Source organism: Hydractinia symbiolongicarpus, chromosome 3, assembly GCF_029227915.1.
Source record: "Hydractinia symbiolongicarpus strain clone_291-10 chromosome 3, HSymV2.1, whole genome shotgun sequence".
Taxonomy (NCBI): Eukaryota; Metazoa; Cnidaria; class Hydrozoa; order Anthoathecata; family Hydractiniidae; genus Hydractinia; species Hydractinia symbiolongicarpus.
Window position 1 is genome coordinate 10,953,927 of NC_079877.1, and position 20,104 is coordinate 10,974,030.

General features: G+C 34.4%; 2 protein-coding genes across 6 annotated transcripts in view; one reads left to right on the forward strand and one right to left on the reverse strand.

The window, feature by feature from the left end:
- LOC130635682 (uncharacterized) overlaps nucleotides 1–20,104 on the reverse strand; it is a 97,621-nt gene that overhangs the window by 40,314 nt on the left and 37,203 nt on the right. The window lies entirely within an intron of this gene.
- Nucleotides 1,171–20,104, forward strand: part of LOC130635679 (uncharacterized) — a 34,119-nt gene continuing 15,185 nt past the window's right edge. For 4 of the 5 annotated variants that reach the window (XM_057445092.1, XM_057445093.1, XM_057445094.1 and 1 more), the window contains exons 1-4: nucleotides 1,171–1,287; nucleotides 5,826–5,981; nucleotides 14,418–14,478; nucleotides 16,287–16,382. In XM_057445092.1, the coding sequence (XP_057301075.1) occupies nucleotides 5,874–5,981; nucleotides 14,418–14,478; nucleotides 16,287–16,382 (265 nt within the window). In that variant the 5' untranslated portion in view covers nucleotides 1,171–1,287; nucleotides 5,826–5,873. Of the gene's footprint in view, nucleotides 1,288–5,825; nucleotides 5,982–14,417; nucleotides 14,479–16,284; nucleotides 16,383–20,104 lie in introns of those variants that run through there. The other variant, XM_057445096.1, reaches the window with a different exon arrangement.

Sequence of the window (20,104 nt, forward strand, 5' to 3'; positions counted from 1 at the left end):
CGATCAGCATAGTTTTTATTTCTTTTTTTTTGGAAAATTGTTCTGATCTAAAAACTCGGAAATTCGTTACGCCCTATAACATTAAGGACGCCCCCCTCCTCCGCAAAAAACTACATGAATAGAAATGTCAACCTATAGAAAATATAACAATGAAAACAAAACCAGAATATATCACTAGAGACGTTACTCGTACCCAGGGCGTTTTGCCTTGTTGTTGATGATAACGGTTTAGGGGCCATAAGACCTTGGGGACAAGGTTGTAAACGATGTTACTCCAGGGATAGCTAGAGGCTTGTGACAATAGTGTGACAATAATGTCAATATGCTGAAGCAGGAAACATTTTTGTACGAAATAGTATTTAAAAAGAAGAACGAGAAATTGATAACGCACTTGCAGGCCTTCTGTATCTCAAATGGGAGCCTAAAATGCACTAAAACTCCTTTTCAGGACGCTTGCTGATAGTCAACCTCGTCCCCAGGGGACTGCGTTTTAGCTGTCTAGTAAGCGATAGCGGCTTTGGCATATGCAACAAGACCTGGGAACGAGGATGGCTGACAGTGTATCAATAAGAACTTAGAGTACAATAAAACAAATAATGCTTTAACTAGTATTTTTATTCTCTACAGGACAATTTAAAAGGAAGCTGTATCATTTTCTGTTAAAAATACCTATTTCGCGTCTAAAAATCGATTAACGGAATCAACACCTTTTATTTGGTCCCAATAAAAAAACGCTAAGAAGCGCTGTGAACGAGCTTCGGCTTTAACACAAGGCGGCAATGAGGGTTAAAAGTTATTCGTTTCATAACAAACCCGTCGCAAAAAGCTTTGTCCCTAATATTAGGTCGCAAATTTTAGAGAAAGTTAAAAGTTGATGGACGAGCTATTCCAAGTGGATTGCATGAGCGAATATGATTAAGATTCGTTACTTGCCATCTGCGAAGGAATGAAAAGCTTGAACAAGAAACAATATACCACCCAGCTAGTGACTCAAAGTAAACAGGGATCATTTTTTTGGTTTAAAATAGACGAAAAAAAATTGAGTTTTTAAATAGCGGACACTAATTACACTAAACAAAACTCTTTGCACGGAAGGTTTACGTTAATTTGGAGAGTTTACGACCGTATCTCCAGCGTAGCTATCGTACTACCCTGTACATATCGACTGCCGTGTCAGTCCTGGCGATAAAAAGTTTGCACAGTCAGCATAACATTTATTTCAAAGATGACAGTACGGATAAGATATAGACAGCGAAATGTGGAAGTGAACAGCAGATTTGAAAATTGGCAAGTATATTTCGTTTGTGCGAAAAAAATAGTAGAGCTAGCTATATAGGTCTTATATACAGTATGTATATTTAAGAATAGCAACATAATCCAGATAGAAAGACAGATGTGCATATTTTTCATAACTAGGCTCAAGGGATTTCTCTGTTTTAAGGAGGAAAAGTTCCATGTTCGCGTAATGTTTTGTCAATCTGGCTGATACTTTTTTTTGATTGCATCTTGGTAAGTAGAATGTGTCTTCTTCATTGTCAGAACTGTGAGAGTTATTCGGGGGTGTTATTTCCAGGAAAGGCCATGGCTTAGATAGGGAGTCCTGAAGTATCTAATGCTCGTTTTGAAGACCCAATTAGGGTTTGCACTCTACCAGACAACTCCGTTCCAATATCCCTCACATGGTGTGGTTAACCCAGGGCTATGGTGTAACACATTCACTCACCCATATCAAATTTAAAGCAAAGCACAGCAATAATGGTGGGTAATCGCTGTGGGGAGACAACAAACATATAATATTTTTATATTCGGTTGGGTGACTTTAACACCAAATATTTGTGACGTCCGCCTTTTCCATAACGCAGTCAGGTTTGGTTTCCCATTTCCTGAACCTAGTTTCAGGAGACTGTATCCAATAATATAGGTAATGGTTTCCCCTGTTTTAAAAAATATTATGTTTCAAAAATTAACTTGAAAAAAGCATTGAAATTGATAAGATAGCTACTATAGAAGATTGTTTTATTTAAGGGTATAATATTTTCGAAATCACTCTATATAATGACATTAAATTAAAAGTAGAAAAGAAGTAGGCAACCAATTTGATCCTTTTGCTGCGCTATATAGTAAATGTGCCTATATTTTGCTCCAGAACTTCATGGAGAAACCACCAGAGAAAAGAGCACAACCAAAACAATTTGTGCAAGATATTGCAGGCAAAGTAGTTGGGAGAATCCTTGCGAAACTGCATGTTAACTATCATGTTTTTCGTTTTGGTTTCCCTTATCGGAAACCCTTTAAGGCTATTTTACAGAATTCCGAAAAGAGGCTGGGATGATTTTTTTCCTTTGTTAAAATTTTCTGAGAAATTATGGCCTTTCTTATGGTGCAAAAATTTAAGTGTGCTTCCTAGCCACTTTGTGGGCAGATCCCTTTCTATTATGGGGATTTTCTGATAACGAAATCGATTCCTGTATTTCTCCCCTTTTTAGGGTAACAGTTGCCAAACCCTTCATCATCTCTTTTTTATCTATTATTTTAATGATCTTGGCTGCACAAAGTCTTAGGTCATGTCATACTTGTTAATTCACAAGCTGCATATGAAGTCACATAATACAAGATGATCATCAATTAAATAACAATTTTGAACAACAATTTTGAAATGTTTCCTGCATTAAAAAGTAACAAAAATTTTTACTTCAAACCTGGTAAATTTGGATATTTCCAATAACTTTTGTAGTACTGCTTAATTAACTGTTAAAGCAGACATAGCTATTTGCATACAGGTACCTATAACTACTTGATCACTTGCATAGCCTGCTATCTTACCTTGACAAGTACAAAAAATTTTGGCATTGTGACTAATACTTTGCACCAACTAAAACTTTTCACCGACGTTTTTACTGACCAATCATTTCTACTAACTATTTTTTGATTGGTTAAGTTTTGTCTCTCAGATTAGCAGTAAAATGTTTAGCTGTAAAACATTGTCATAATCATTCAGGTGGGTTCCTCGTGACTAGGTTGTGTTGTGATCTATGTTATGTGATAGGTCCTTTGCATTTCTGACAATTCACATCTAAACTTAAGTTTCCATGGTTACCTTCAATTGAACGTTTGGGGAGATTGGGGTCTAAAACACTGATATTTATTATATGGCAATTTTATTCAGTGGTTGCCGGTTTTAATTAAAGAACCGAAAACAGTGGTTATATACATACAGTTAGTGTCTTTATTTATGTAGGTATGAGTCTCTTTATGTTGTATTTAAAATCCATTTTCATTTTGCCACGCAAAGGGACATTAAGATGAATAAAAATTCTTGCATTGAATCGTTCTTCTGTGGCACCTTAAGTTTGGACGGTCCCCATAAGGGGAGCTCTTACTGATGAAGGATGAAGTCTATACTCAAATTGCAATTGTCGTCTGTTTCAAATCTTGTATTTTTTAGAAATAAATCTTACTTGTGTTTTTTTAAAAAATGGCTTTTTATATTATATCAAATATCCATTCTATATATTTTATCTCTTAATTGTGGTCATCAAAATAAGTTTGTGATGTATTCATAAATATTACAGGCCTTTTCATGAGAGGCGTGCGATAGCACGCGCACACGCCCACACACACCTGAAATGATTCAGGCGTGCTGTCTATATTCTATGAGAATTTGACCAGAATAGCACGCCTAAAGCACACGCAAATGCATTTTGGGCGTGTTATTCATCACACACCCACTCAAAATCTCCTGAAAAGGCCTGATATTACTAGTTGTCAACCCTTGGAAATATTCCTGGAGTCACCCTTCCTTTTTATATCGCTTTTCATATTTTCATAACAAACAGACAAACCAACAAACAACGGCGGTTATAATAGAGTTATATATATATAACTTCAAAAACAGAAGCCATCCATGCCTATAATTTGTAAAGTTTAGCACCAACGTGACATAGAGAAGTTTTCTAAATTTATTTTAGTCATTCAAGATTAAATTTCAGTTAAGCACAATTTTCCAAGTGTGCTGCAATTAAAAAGAAATCAGCAGGCCTACTCTTTTCACCAGACTCTGATGTGCTTTCTCATTTTATAAATCACTGCATACCGTATTTTCCGGTATATAAACCCGCACATCGTATAACCCGCAGCTCAGCTTTTCAGGGAGTTATAAACTAGATGATATCAGATAGCCTGCACCTTCGTATAACCCGCATAAAATTTCAAACAACGTGTTTTACTTACCCGCACCTTTGCATAACCCGCATCGTGTTAAGAAAAAAATTCAGCGTATTTTTACTTACCCTAATCACTTTATAAATATGTGAGTGTGTTCTGTTTTTTTTTTCATGATGGAGACAAGTGGAGGACATTTAAACTCGTGAACCCCAAACACGAGTACCGAGTGTCTGAACGCTAGTTAGTCTAGTTAGAACGCTAGTTAGTCTCTTAGTCTTTACCTCCTTGTCTCCAATTGCCGAAATAAAAATAAATTAAAATTAATTTGACAATGCTGTTTTCCTTTTATTTGTAAACATTAGTTTCAGCCAATAATAACTCTTGTTTCCTGCGATTAAACAAACAAACAAAAAATAAAAATAAAACCCATGCTATCAGGTTATATATAAATCTAAAGTAAAATCTCTGTTCTTTATGTATATTTAAGTTTTTTTTGGCATAAAAATAAACAACATAATAATTACCACGGATTGTCTGTAACAGCGATGTACGGAACGTTGATTTCTAATTTTTATAGAATTTCGTTATCTATTTATATCTCAGCAATCACAGTGTGCATGATAAAATGAATGGTGACAATTGGGAGGAGATAGTTGCATGTGTCTTATCAATTGTATTTTATATTTATTTTTGATATTTTTAGTGGCCACCTGTTGCTCGAAGGTAGCGAAGATAAAAAAGAAAATTATTATCTATACTTTAATTTTAACATTTTTCAGTATTTTTAACAGGAATTAATAATTAAGTCCTTGGCACTAGGTTGTGATATACGTGTAAATTAAACCTAAAAATGATACCTGCTATGTTGCTCTATTACCAGAAGCAAATCATTTCAATGTGCTCAATGTGATTGCAAAGATATAAATAGATTAGAATTACATTCAACACAAAAGAAAAATTATCTTCAGAATTGTGTTTCAGAGAGAGCTCGTAATATTAGCGCTGGCAAGCAACAGAAAGTTGAAGCAATTTCACTGTGTGAAAAAAATTAAGTCACATAGTTGAAGTAAGATTACGTAGATATAGAATCGTGCATGCAGTTATATTAATGTACACATTTTATCCCATTGGTACTATATTTTTCAATGTATAAACTTTAAATTTCACAACAAATGACAGAAAATATAAAACTTATCACATAACCCGCACCACATTATAACCCGCACCAACAGTGGAAGTCGTAAATATCAACTTATAACACGCGGGTTATATACCGGAAAATACGGTATGCGATAAATTGTGTATAGTCCCCGATTGTTTAGGTTAGTGTGTGTACCCCAGGTACGTGATTTTTAAAATGGCACCCCTTAAACTTATCCCCAGGGCTTTTTTATCTTTTTATTATTCTGGGACGACAACAAAAAAGTCCTATGGACGTTGTTTGGCAATTTTTGTAACAATACTGATTTGCTTACAGTGTTATAGGATCATGTTCTTGCTGTAATCTGCAAAAACCCTCCATTGTCACAATTATTTTTAGAAATTTGTTTACTCGTTACCCTCCTTCGGTGAAGCTTGAAACGCTGATCAAGAAAATGTATAGGGTGTAAGTAAACATTGAAAAGATGCAAGAATAATCCTATTATTCTGATATTATTTAGAGTTTGCAACAATTCACATGGTGACAAAAACGTTTGGTTGTTTACACCATGAATGCTAAAAATCAACAAGATGAAAATAATACATGTTTGTCTGAGAAAACATACAGCATGTCATTATCCAACATAGCGTTACCAACTTTGCAATTAGATTCTGAGGTATGTTACTGCATTACTTCTGTTTACTGCTGTACACCCTTCTCCTAAGCAATCTGAGTGAAGGAATATAAAAATAGCATATTTTACATTTCCTTTTAAAAGGAGCTAAACTGCAACTTTTGCTCATATTAATTGTGGTGACAGAAGTGCAGTTCTTCGGCACTTGTGATTAGTATACATTAGGTTTACCTTAGTCATTGATGATGTCTGGTGGAGCCTTGCACAGTGGGGGGGGGAGGGAGTGGTTTCTACCTAGACACCTGATCTTGAAGGTTGCAAGGGAGATTAGTCTCACTAGCCTGCAAAGGAACTGGATCCTATGTTCAGGTCTTAATTAATAATGGCTGCATATAATATCCCAACACCTCACACTGCACAAGTTCTTCAGATGTACCTTAACCCTATTCGGTCCGGGGGGGGGGGGGGGGGGGGGGCGGATTCCGCCCCCCCCCTACTGGTTTTTTGTTGATAACTTTTTTTTGCCTTATTTAGAATGCAGCAAACTTGGCGACTTTTCCTAAAATTTATTTGAGCATGTTTCTATAAAATTTTTTTTAATAATTCATGCAGCAAGTGGGTGTATTGACTGGTTTTTGAAGGGACATAAATCCCCCAAAAAAAATTTTTTTAAAAGGTCATATATTATATATCATTAGACGCGAAATTTTATGCTCTTTTACGTTATGTGTCTTGATTTTGTTAAAAACAATCTTAAAAAAAGATTGCAGTCCTTTTTTGCGATGTGTCAATGTCGATAATTGCTTGTGTAATTAAAAAATCGTTAATTTTTTTCTTGAGGTAATTAGAAAATAATTGTTCGCGCATTTGACACGTGTGCTCTCAGAAACGGCAAAGGCGGTAACGCGATCAAAATAGTTCCGATTTCTATAACGATATGTTAGAAAAGAAAATTCTTGTCAAAAATGGTTATATGTTAAATTATTTTACTTCGCGTCGACGATACTTCATATTTTATTTACAATCATGTCAAGAAAGAAAACGATTACTTATCGTGAAGCAATAGAAGATATTTTACGTTTTGTTGATGAGGAAGAGGAACAAGATGATTTGGAGGAGCTGTTAGGTGAAGAGGAGTTGGGAGTTCAAGATACTGATGCGACTTTATTTGTAAGTTGCCAAAACATAAACTTCGATTTTTTTTTCTAGTCTGTTGATTTATATATCTATCGAAAACTATATTTTTAGGTGAAAGCGATCACGAATATGTTATAGAGCAAGAAGCAACATATAAGAAAAAACGTCTGACTTACCAGAGATCAGTGAACAGCATTGATAGTTCGTTGTTGGAAGAAAATTATGAACCAATAACGTTAGGACTGGAAAAAAAAACAATTATTGGGAAAATAACTGACAAAACCGACCGCAAAAAACAAGAATTTATACGATTTATCAATGAAGAGCCGGCTCGCAGAGGAAGGCAGAATGTTCACAATGTATTGAAAAACAAACCAGGAGTATCGCCTCGCGCACGCTCTGCAACAACCGCTAAGGACGTTTTCGATTTATATATCACTCCTTTTATGGTGGAGAAAATCGTCGGTTACACAAACAAACGCATTCGAAATGTATTGGAAAATGTAAAGGATCATATCATGGAATCCGACAAATATCCTCATTTGAAAGAGATCGATTCAGCCGACTTTTATGCTGTGGTCGGCCTGATGTATTTTCGAGGGTTATTTTGTCTAAATAACCACCACGTGAACCTACTTTTTTCCGATAAATACGGTCCGGCATTTTTTAGCGCAACGATGTCTAGGAACAGATTTAAGTTTATATTTCAAAACCTGCGATTTGATGATTTTGCAACGAGACAAGAACGGTGGGAGAAAGATAGATTTGCGGCCATGAGAGAATTATTCGAATCGTTCAACGATAACTGCGCCAAAAATATGATACCAGAAGACTTTTTGTCGTTGGACGAGACATTGTATCCCATGAGGACACAAGTAGGTTTTAAACAATACAACCCGGATAAGCCTGCTAAATACGGAATTTTATTTAAATCTATCAACTGTGCCAGGTATCCGTACACATATCAAGCTCATGTGTATTGTGGAAAACCCAACAACATCGAGGAAAGCCACTACTATGTCTGCGGAACAGAAAACTATATAAAATACCTCGTAGAGAAATTACACAAAACAGTTTCTCTCTGTGGTCGAAACATCTCAATGGACAGATTGTATACGTCGATACCAATTGCGCGGTGGCTATTACAGAGAGGGATTACAATGGTTGGGACAATGCAGACCAACCGAGTAGGCATACCGGCGGAAATAAAAGATTTGTCTCAAAGAGAACCTTTGAGTAGCAAAATTTATTGGGAAGAAAACAGAGACTTAAACATTTCCAGTTACGCCGTTGCAACTTCAAAAGGGAAAAAAAACGTTTTAATTTTGTCTACAATGAACCCAATTCTTGGAGTTACAAAGGATGATGAGAAGAAAAAGCCAGCAATTTATAAGTTATATGATTTCACAAAAGGTGGAACTGATATTGTGGATCAAAAAGTTGGTACATACACAGTGAAACCGAAATCAAGAAGATGGAGCATATCGGCCTTATCTTATCCTTGACACAATTAGAGTGAATGCCTCAACCATCATGGCTCTAAATCACAACAAAGATCCGAAAAGTTTTAACTCGTTCGATTTCGGTATGGAATTATCTGAAGCACTGGTCAATCCTCAAATCGAAAGAAGAGATAAAAAGGGATTGCAGGTGGGCACTCTAAAAAAAATTGGGCTGGTAACCGGTAAAAGCAAAGCCTGTCCAAGACGATCACTAAATGACATGCTTCCTTCATCATCAGACACTCCACGAAGATGTAGGTTATGCATAAACGATTCGCACAGAAAAGAACAAAAGGCGGCTAAAGACAAATTAAAAAAAGTGAAATCAACATGCCAAAATTGCGGAGAAAATGCCTGCCGTGCACATTTGATGCAATTATGTCAGGGTTGCATTAGTTCCATATAAAAAAATAACGAGAACATTTTATGTTTATATTTTTTTATATTATGTATATATTTTTCTATGTTATGTATATTTTTTTATATATTATGTAGATATTTTTCCAGTTGTAAGAGGCATAGTTTTTTAAAAAAAGTTTTTAATACATCTCTTTTCAAAAGATATAGTACCTAAACGAATGTTGAAATTAACATTATTGCACAATTGAGACAACTAAAATCAGCATTATTGCATCATCTTGAGCATAATAAAGTAATAATAAAAATTTGATAACTATATAATTCATAATTATACTCTAACAACGCTATAGAGTAACATTTTGCTCAATCCTCCACTTTATAAATATAAGAAAGTACATATAAGAATTTCATCATCTTCAGTATACTAACTATCATCCCACCAGCCAAAATACTTGAGTATGATACAGGTTTCTCGTTCTGCGTTAGAAAAGGATTGTAATTCACTTAATAAAGAAAAGATACAAAAATTAAGGGGTGCCTTCAAACTGACGATCTGATGACGTCATTCCACCTGCTAAAAATTTATAAATTTAATTCCTACATATCTATTAAAGTTTGAACTTCCTACATACGAAGTTTTATGATGACAGCACTCTTACTTCAAAAGTTATAGAGGGGGGGCGGAATCCGCCCCCCCCCCCGGTCATAATATGTCAGAAAAACCCCGGACCGAATAGGGTTAAGCTTACACTTACTGTAATCATCACTTGAATAGAAAACATGCACCTGACGCTCAGGGATCTCTCATACACCTGACACTGAATTAACACACCATAATTAGCATGTGCCTGGCACTCAGGATGGGGATGCGCCTGAAATTAAGGGCATCTCATCTGTCTCATTCGCCTGATGCTGATATTTGTGCCTGTGATGAAGCATGAAGGAGGCACCTGAATTCCTACACATTCCTCCAAATTTCCGCAAATAGTCCAACGGACACAGAACGTGTTCTATCTACTCGTTCCAATAGAAATACATTGTTTTTACCGCTTTTGTGTTAATATGCCGGAACCAAAGAAATTAATCTCATACTGTATTGTAAATTACGGATACCACATAAAAAATTGACAAACATATAAAATTTGACATTACATTTATACATAACCTTTCAGATGTGAATTTTTTTTAAAAGTCAGTATATTAAAATCCCCTTCGTGCAAGCTGCTATCTGTGTATCACTGGTGTTAAGTTAACTTCTTCGCTCAACAGGTTTTAAACGATTAGGTTGTGTATAGGCAAGCACTTGTGTGAAGTAATAACAAGAAACCTTGACGGTTTGAAACACTCGTCGTTTCTGTATATGTGCATGTTCATGAGTATTCTATTACTTATATTTTGCGAAATAGCGACAAAATCGCTAAATGGACATATAGCTTTACGGCCGTAGTTCAGCGGGCGCGGGTTCAACTACCAAGTGAAAAGTTTTGTTCATCGGACGGATGATCATATATATTGCGCAATATCCTCAGATTGCTCAGAGCGCGCGTGGATAGTCACGTGTTACGTCTCCGTAACACGTGACTATCCACACATAACTGTCTCACACTACGTTTCCCCGAGGCAACTATCCATACATCACCGCTGTCTTTGCGCTACACTTTCCTAAGGCTGAGAACGTTTCAATGCGTTGTTTTCACGACACGTGATCGAGATTTTCGAAAGAAAAATGATTTGAGAAATTTCAAAACAAAATGCGCATACCCGAAACTTTCTCACACCAATGTGTCATGGATTAGGCAATAGAAATAATTAAGCGAGTAACTTATTGCATCAACCAATCACAAGACTTGAAAACTTATCCGCGTAGAGAGATTTACCCATGGTTTCACAAATCGATTATAAATTTCATGATTAATACGCAAATAATTTTGAGTCATAAATATTGTTTCGAATAATGCATTAATACATAAAAAATTAATACAAACATTGTTCCACTGACGTTTTCACGAAGTAGCAACCTGCTCCACAAGATTGTTCTATAACATTCTGCATGTCAATCGTATATGTCCCAGCATAGAACGTAATGCGTTTTCTTTCCATTATAAGATTAGGCAAGTCTGCATGTGAATCGTATATGTCCCAGCATGGAACGTAATGCGTTCTTTTTCATTATAAGATTAGGCATGTCGCCATGTGCATCGTATATGCCCCAGCATAGAACGTAATGCGATTTCTAGATTGCCTGATGGATTAATGCTCACGTGATGGTTCAGACGAATATAAAGGCTGCATACGATCTGTGTAGTCTTCAGTTGCACTCGCGTGACTGTTTTAGCAAATGACAAGCATTAGAGAAAAGTTATGAATGAGAACAAACAATTTTCAAAACAAGAAAAAGTATCGTTTCAGCAGTTTATAGGTTTAAATAACAACAAAATACTTTTGAGGTTCATTATTGCAAAACAATGAAAAAAAAATGAAGCTTATTTTAGTGTAAATATGAACTAAATATTTTCTAGCCAAGATAGGGTCATTCGTCGGAAACTTTATTACGAAATAATTGATATGGCTTACTAAAATATGACGACTTGGACATCAAATAGTTTTGAGGTCATTGGTGTGATACACTTGCGCTGATGATTGCAATTACTTTCAAACGAATGAGGTTGAACAGTTTTAGGTGTAATACAGCACACCAACATTCTTTGAAAAACCTAATCCAAAATAACAGAACATAAGAAGAAGTTCATAATGTAGACAACCATCTTGTTGATAGTAGAACAATGTGATTTTGGTGGTTGATTAACTTCAGTGAGCATATTATTCACTTACTGCATTGTCACATAAATACAAAAGGTATATATACAACCAAACTAAACTTTGAAAAAAATCGAAAATTTTATACCACACCATGTGTTTTGAATGTTTTTATATTCACACACACATTGGCGAAACTGGTTTTCCTTATGTATACACTGAAAAAGATTTGAAAAGAATCAAAAATTTTATACAACACCATGTGTTTTTAATGTTATATTTAATATAATAAATATTAATATATATTTAAAATATGCTAACAGGATGATTTCATATCTTAACTCTATAAAAGTGGCTGCAAAGTTGATTGATCAAAATATGGCTTGTCAGTTTGTCAGCGTGTGGTCGTTGAAAGGCTAAATTTGATAGCATTATGATCAGAGAAATGATGCACTTGACATAGCAATTAATGCAGTACATCGACAAAACGCTACTCTTCACATAAACATGATCAAGGATAGCACCAGCTAGATGAGTAGGTCCTGGTACAATTTGTGTATAATCATTCATGATATCTGCTAATTCTGGCTGGTCAGCTTGGGCATTTATATTGAAATCTTCAAGTATAACATGTATGTCAGAACTTGCAATTTTCCTTGACAGCATGTTGTAAAATGTCTGCAGATCACTGGTAACTTTTCTGTAAATAACCATGACATTAAGAACATCAGATGAAAAGGACGGTTTGCGAAGTGAAACAGAACTGACCCCAGGATTATCATGAATATTATGAACCAATATATGCTTTCGAAAACACAATGGACTGTTTCTGAATTCATTTTTCCATGAGCTAAAAAGTAATGTTCATCACCCAAAAGATAGATAGATAGATAGATAGATGTGCATATTTTACATGGCTAGCCTCACAAATATCGAGGGATATACCCTGTCTATTATTTCCAGGAGGGGCCATGGCGTAGATGGAGAGTCCTAGAGTATTTAATGCTCATTTTGAGCTACGCAGACCCAATTAGAGCCCGCGCTCTACTAGACAACTCCCAGCAACATCCAACGGCCCACACAGTGTGCCATCTTCCCAATTTCCCTCACATGGCTTGGGTTAACCCAGGGCAATGGTAACATTCACTCGCCCGTGTTAAATCGCCGTCAAGAGGAATCGAACCCCGGTCTCCCGCACAGAGTACGAGAGCTATAACCACTAATCTACGGCGCCATAGCCGACGTAATACTCAGGAAACTTATAGCAATTTGAAAACGATCAATATTGATGTTGGTAACTCATAACATGCCAAGGGTCTGTTGAAATTTGACTGCTTAAAATTGGCATCACCATGTTCTAAGATGTTATCTAAATCAAATGACTAAATCAAATGATATTCAAAAAGAAATTCTTTTGAGTTGGGACCAACATATAGCTAGAAGAGCATTGCACATACACTGAATACCAGCAGTTTCACCAAACTTTTTGTCGCCTTGATTAAATGACCCATTAACTGATTTAATATGGTAAGCCGGACCTGGATTAGATTCAACATCCCCGCACAAATATAATAGAAGTTTGTGCAAGAAAGAAGATATCGTAAAAACATGGCAGAAAAACATAATTAGCTAGTTACATGAAATAAAATAATACACTAAGTCAATGGATTGATGAATAATATTCAGCACGACGTACCTTGGTACTTAAAGCAGCTTCCCCAGGTATTGAAAGTCTTCTCGATCTAGCAGTTTCAAATTTCAGTGATTGAAGGTAGACTTTGCAGAACAACAACACACTAGGCACACTTTGTACAACAACAGTAGCTCTAGCAAGATAGCAGATTGCATGAAAGCAAGATAAATATTCCAGCGATACTTCATTTATATTCCGCTACTATTTTTTAAAAGAACTTCATAGAAATGTGAAAACACAGCTAAGAGTGCCTCGATTCTCAGCGGGCAGTGCGCATGCTTCGACTTGAGCGGTAGCGATGCATGAACGACTGGTCTGTTGTTTGCAAAATACGGGTTAAGACACGCACAACGTGAAGAAGCGGGAAATAGGGTCGCGGCAAAAAAGAAGAATTATGGCGCGGGGAGCGGGTAAGTTACGATATTCGGTCAGATTGCATGTCACTTTTGGTCGCACAAGCTGAAACCAATACACTCCTGTCCTCCGGGACGAGTGTAATTAGTGGCAAACAACCTGGCCCAGGGAATATTTTGTGAGTTGTGTTTTTCCCTGAAACCCATTGTTCTCAAAGTAATAAATAGTTTGTTTGCCAGAGGTTGTTAATAGGTGGAACGTATTTGTGTAAATAGATTTGAAATAGCCAGAAAAGAAACTTGTACACAAGTACTGCAGACAAAAGATAACAGATGTGATAAAAGGCTTATTTTATTCTTTTTATTGAGAGATTTGTCATTTTTAATCAGAGGCACCTGATCAGATTGAATAGGTTGAAAAGTTTAAGTATTTTTACTCCCTTTTAAAAATTTTATTTGTTGAAAAAATGTTAGCATTCCTTCATAAAGGTTAATTGTCAGTTTAATGTTTCATCTTTCTGCAGCCTTTTTAATTCCAAGTTATGTGCTAGAGAGCCTTTTTTGGGGGTATGCGCACATTTATAAATCAAATGATTTCTAGATGTTACTAAACACTACTAAACTTGCCAGTGCTTAAAAAATAAATAGAAAATCATCTTTTTTTTTATTTTTGTAGAACGAGGAAGAAGAATCTGATAGTTCAGAACCTATTGTGTTTCATCCGAAACTTCACAAAGGCAAGTATGGTCAATACATGACAATTCTTGTTTAAATCGGAATAACATTAAAATATTTTTTTTTGGTCCTATCTAAAATGAATTAAAGTTCTGTTATCACCCTGCTGCACTGTAGTCCTTTCGTAGTCTTAAATTTTTTAAATTTATTATATGCTCTTTTTCGCATGCCCTGAAAGTACGAGGTGAACAGCAAGTCCTTGTTTCTTTTTAAAATATATATATCAGATAATATATAATGTTTAAATACCAAGCAAGTGTTGCGATGGATGCAATAACAGGCCATTCCTTAAGACGAGTGCGATCGCACGCACACTCGCCAGCACACTGGTAAAAAAATTTATGAGTGCTTTTTATCGCACTCGTAATCTAAAGTAAAAATTCGTTTTTTTTATGTATTTATTTAGCATAAAAATAAACAACATAATATTTATCACGGGTTGTCTGTAACAGCGATGTACGGAACAATCTTTTCTAATGTTTATAGAATTTTGTTATCTATTTATATCTCAGCAATCACAGTGTGCATGATAAAATGAATGGCCGCAATAAAAAGGAGATAGTTGCGTGTGTCCAATTAATTGTATTTTATATTTATTTTTGATATTCTCTGTGGCCACCTGTTGCTTGAAGGTAGCAAACATAAAAAAAGAAAATTATCATCTATACTATTTATCTATTTATTTTAACATTTATCAATATTTTCAACAGGAATTAATAATTAAGTCCTGGGCACTAGGTTGTGAAATACATATCAATTAATCCTAAAAATGATACCTGCTACATTGCTCTATTACCAGAAGCAAATCATTTCAATGTGCTCAATGTGTTTGCAAAGATATAAATAGATTAAAATTACATTCAACACAAAAGAAAAATGATCTCCAGCATTGTGTTTCAGAGAAGAGCTCATAACATTAGCAAGCAATAGAAAGTTAAAGCAATTTCATATTTTAAATAGCAGAAAAAAAGATGTTGTGCAATAATTGAAATGTATTTTTATATTTTCACCACCAGGTGGCTGAAGAAAACACCTTCTTGGTGGCCCACAAGTATAATTGTTCGTACACAAGAAGAGTATGACGTGAATATTCATCTTTATGCCCTTCAAAAATAAATATTAAAAAAAAATTGTTTTATTCATACACAATGAGAGTGCACAACTCAAAATTTTCCTTTTATATTTCTTTTAAACATATATTTCTTGCAAGACTTAAACCTCATTTCTATACAGCTTAAATAACACATCGCACTTGTAAATTTTGCTTACGAGTGCGATTTTTCACACACCATAGCACCCGTAATTTTTTTAACGGGTGCTTTTTGTAGCTCTGGCATAGTTTTATTCAAGAAATGGCCTGCAATAAATCAAAAATTACTTGAATACTTGAATTGACATATCTAGGTGTGTGCCCTTATTATGCTTATCTTTTATTCCACGTTGCCAGCAGTCTTACAGCATTGTTCCATAACAACCAAGATTGTAACCTTTTGCTACCATGTTAACATGCCCATCTAGCATCTCACCCTAAACATATATGTCAAAAGCAGTAACTAGTTACCATAAAAACAATGAAACCAACGTTGGTATGACTGTTATAGAGTCATCGTAACCTTCAAACAACTTCCAATAAAATTTAGCCTTTTGCATGTGCTATCAATGGTATGCCTTAATCTTTTTGCACATGTGTGAAGTTTTGTGTTTGAAAAAGCTTGCACTTGGCTAAAAACTTGCAATAAGGGTATGATTTATGTACAAACTTATGATTTATTTCCAAACATGACCAACATAAAATATTTTATTAATTTAGAACAAGTGCAATTGAGGGAGACTTTAGTCTCTAAATCATCACTTGGAGATAGTGGTATTGACGTGAATGATGCACTTACAAAACCATCTGTGACAGGTCCAGTATTTATACATTTTTTTTGCAATAAATGTGCCAAATATCACTTCTGTTCTGACTGGTTCAAACACAAACAAAAAATACCCTGGGAAATGTAAAATAAGTTTCGATTGGTGAAAGTGTCTTTTCAGGGATAATTAGTGTGGCTTTATAGCACACCTTGTGCTGTAAAGTCATGTATATAGTATAACAAAGACTGTGTCTGTATGTAACAGACAAGTAGTTCATTTTCTTTTGCTGTAGCCAAAAAAGTGTCAAATGTTAAATTTTCTGACGTTACAGCACAATTTTAACAACATTAATTTAACAGCAATAGCTTAATTTAAAGTGGCAGTAACCCTTTTACAGCTGTTCAAACAGTTCGATTTTTACTCAGTGTGTTTATCTATACAAATTTTCTTTGTTATTTCCTGAAAATATTGCCCTCGTGCACGTAGAATCAATTTTGTATGATTTTAATTTGCTCTGTCAGCAGATATACTTGTTTATTAATATGCAATAAAGAAAAGAAAAAGTAGCTTTCACAAGCTACATCGTTTTACAGCCTTATGATTTTTTATTGACTTCTGTTTTAAAACAAATCTTAGGTTGGTCGTGTGCGGAAAACATTATATTTTTTCCAATTAGCATTTTGTTTGTTTTTACAGAAATCTCATTCCGCACACTTTTTTGAGGTTGTATGATTTACAAAGTTTGTGTTAAAGTTTTTAAGAGAAATGAATATTCAGAAGTTTTGGGCACAATATTTTATTTAAAAGATTTTTTAGCTATAATAGTATTATAGCTATAAAATCAAGTGTATTATAACAGTAAAAATAAGATATATCGTAACTAATTGTGTGAAAAAAAATCTGATTTTTAAAACATTTACTACCACCTTAGTGAAGCCATTACAATGCACTTAAAACTTTGAGGTCAAAGATTGGTCCAATGTTTATTATGCTTCAGAGACTAACACAGGCACTTCATGAAAATCAAAGGGTGAAAAAACCATCTTTTTTTCATAGTTGATGGCACAAGAAATAGTGATAAACATGTAATCCTGGATGGTTTCTGCACTCTCTTCTAGTCAATTGCAAACAAGTTGAAGAAGGTGGCGTTTCCTTTAACAGATTTAGTTTGGAACCATAAACCATCTCAAGCAAAGCGTAAACTGAATGATTTTGAATTCTCTTGCGTAACATCAGGAGAAATGCTAGCACATTTACTAAAGCTGAAACGGAATAAAGCTGTTGGAATGGATAACATTCCACCTTGTTTCTTAAAAGATTTTGCGATTTCCATTGTTGCTCCATTGACTCATCATTAACTTGTTGTTTAGTTTTGGTGAGGTTCCAAACGATTTAAAAACTGTGAATGTTACCGCTACATAAAGCATTCGATACTGTTAGCCATGAAACAATCTTAAATAAGTTACCCAATTTTAGCATCACTGGTAGTCCTTTAAAATGGTTTACTAGTTACTTGTTCTGTTGCCATCAGGTAGTTTCCATGGATCAGATATTATTAAAGTTTAAGGTTACTGTAAAGGAAAAAACTCACTTAATGAGTAGTCTCAGAAAAACCCTTATAATTTATCAATACTGTTATATTTTTTTTATGTTTTTTTGTTTCTGAATGCTTGATGAAAGACTTTTTTGATGGTGTTATTTTCGTGAGATGGTAATTTTCCAAAAAGAAAATATAATGAAATAAACACACACCAATTTTTCTTCACCATACGTTTTAAAATGGCTTCTTTTTCCGAACGCGTGGTCGCAGACTTCTCGTTTTCGCACCATTATATTCAGCACGAATTAAATTCAAAAAGGTTCCCGGTTTTTTTTTCTAATAACGTTGTTATGAAATTATTTGCAATTATATATAATCATTCAAAAAAATGCATATTTTTTCTTTCTGTTGTCATAATTCGCTAATCAGTAATTTATACAAACAAATCCGGGAACCTTTTGTGCATAATTTATTCAGCTTTTCATTACCGAAAATTTCAATGAGCCAATAGGAAGCTTTCGGAAAAAGAGACCACAAACGTAAAGGCATGTATGCGAAAATTTACTAACGAGATATTTGTTTTTAAAGATTTTCGTAGGTGTTATAAAAATGTGTGAACTGAGTATGCAGAAAGATGATAGAAGTGCGAACTTTTTCTTTATGCTGAATATGCGTGCACTCGTTCAAAATTATTAATAGACAGAAGTCAGGTTTACAGGAGACAGCCCATATGCATATTCCTTAACTTTGATTTTTTTTAATTCGATAGTGAAAGTTAACTATCTAAAAAATATTATTATGCATATTTTTATACGGGAGTTTCATATTATGCATAATGTTTACAAAAAATATGCTCAACTCATTTTGCACATGTTTTTTCAAAGGTGTGAAGGATATAACACCTCTAAAAAGGCTTTTTCCAGAAAAAAGGGATGTTACAAATATTTTCATAAAATATAAAATATGTCATTGGAAAGAGATTTTTTTCTGCATGTCATGAATTTTTTGCAAAAAACCCTATCTTTTGTGGTGTTCCGCAAGGGCTCATTTTAGGATCTCTACCGTTCCTATTACATTTCAACGATTCTGTTAAACGTCTTGTTCACTGTAAAGTTGGAAAATATGCAGATGACACTGTATTGTTTGTGTCTATGAGAGATAGAACAGTTATTGAATCAAGATCTGTCTGATATCTGCATCTGGCTTGAACAAAATAAGTTGATGATTAATACGAAACCGGGAGAAACAGAGTACATGGTTTTTGGAACCAATAAAAGATTAAAGCAGCTGAACAACCCACCGTTGCAACTTGAACACAACTACATTACAGTGAACCATACAACATCATACAAATATCTTGGGATTAAAAATAAACAGTTCACTGAAAAAAAGCATCTACAAAACTAAAACAATCTGTCGTTCTATGATCATACCACTGTTGACTTACTGCCCCCTCGTAAATTTCTGCATGAATAACACACAAACTCTGAAAATTCAGAGTCTGAAATCGAGAGCACTTTACATTATTTCGAATGGAGTTAAAGCAAATGTTCCCAGCGTATTAAATGCAATGCAAAAACAGTGTTGCATCTGCGTTTTCAAATGGCAATTTATGTGAAAATTTTATTGAATATTTTGAATTTTTTTGACACATGTAACAAAGGTGTTTTAGTGAAATTACTAAAAGTTAAATTAGAATTGGCTAGAAAAAGTTTTTATTTTAATGGTGGGAAATATTTTAATGAGCTACCACTTAATGTACACAATGTTGACAGTTTGTATACATTTAAAGCTAGCCTTAATAAGCATTTGCTTTAGCAGTGGTTTTCTTTAGATTTTTGCTTAGCTGGACATGTAGTCTTTTTGCCATCCTCTTTCTTTTACCTTTCACGGTAGTGTTCGTCTTCAACGGTTTTCTATTTTCACACTGTGAGCTATTTTACTTTCGTTACTTTTATTGTGAATATATTTGTAAATACTTTAACGTATATTTTTAGTTGTTTTTTTATGCAGAACTACCTTGACAAAAGTATTAACATATTTTTTTTAACTGACGGATCATCCTGTATAGATATTCCTTAATAATAATAATAATAATAATAATAATAATAATAATAATAATAATAATAATAATAATAATAATAATAATAATAATAATAATAATAATACATGTACATTGTCTTAACCAATGTTTTAAGATCCATACGTTGAAGGCAATCGGTATTTGTATT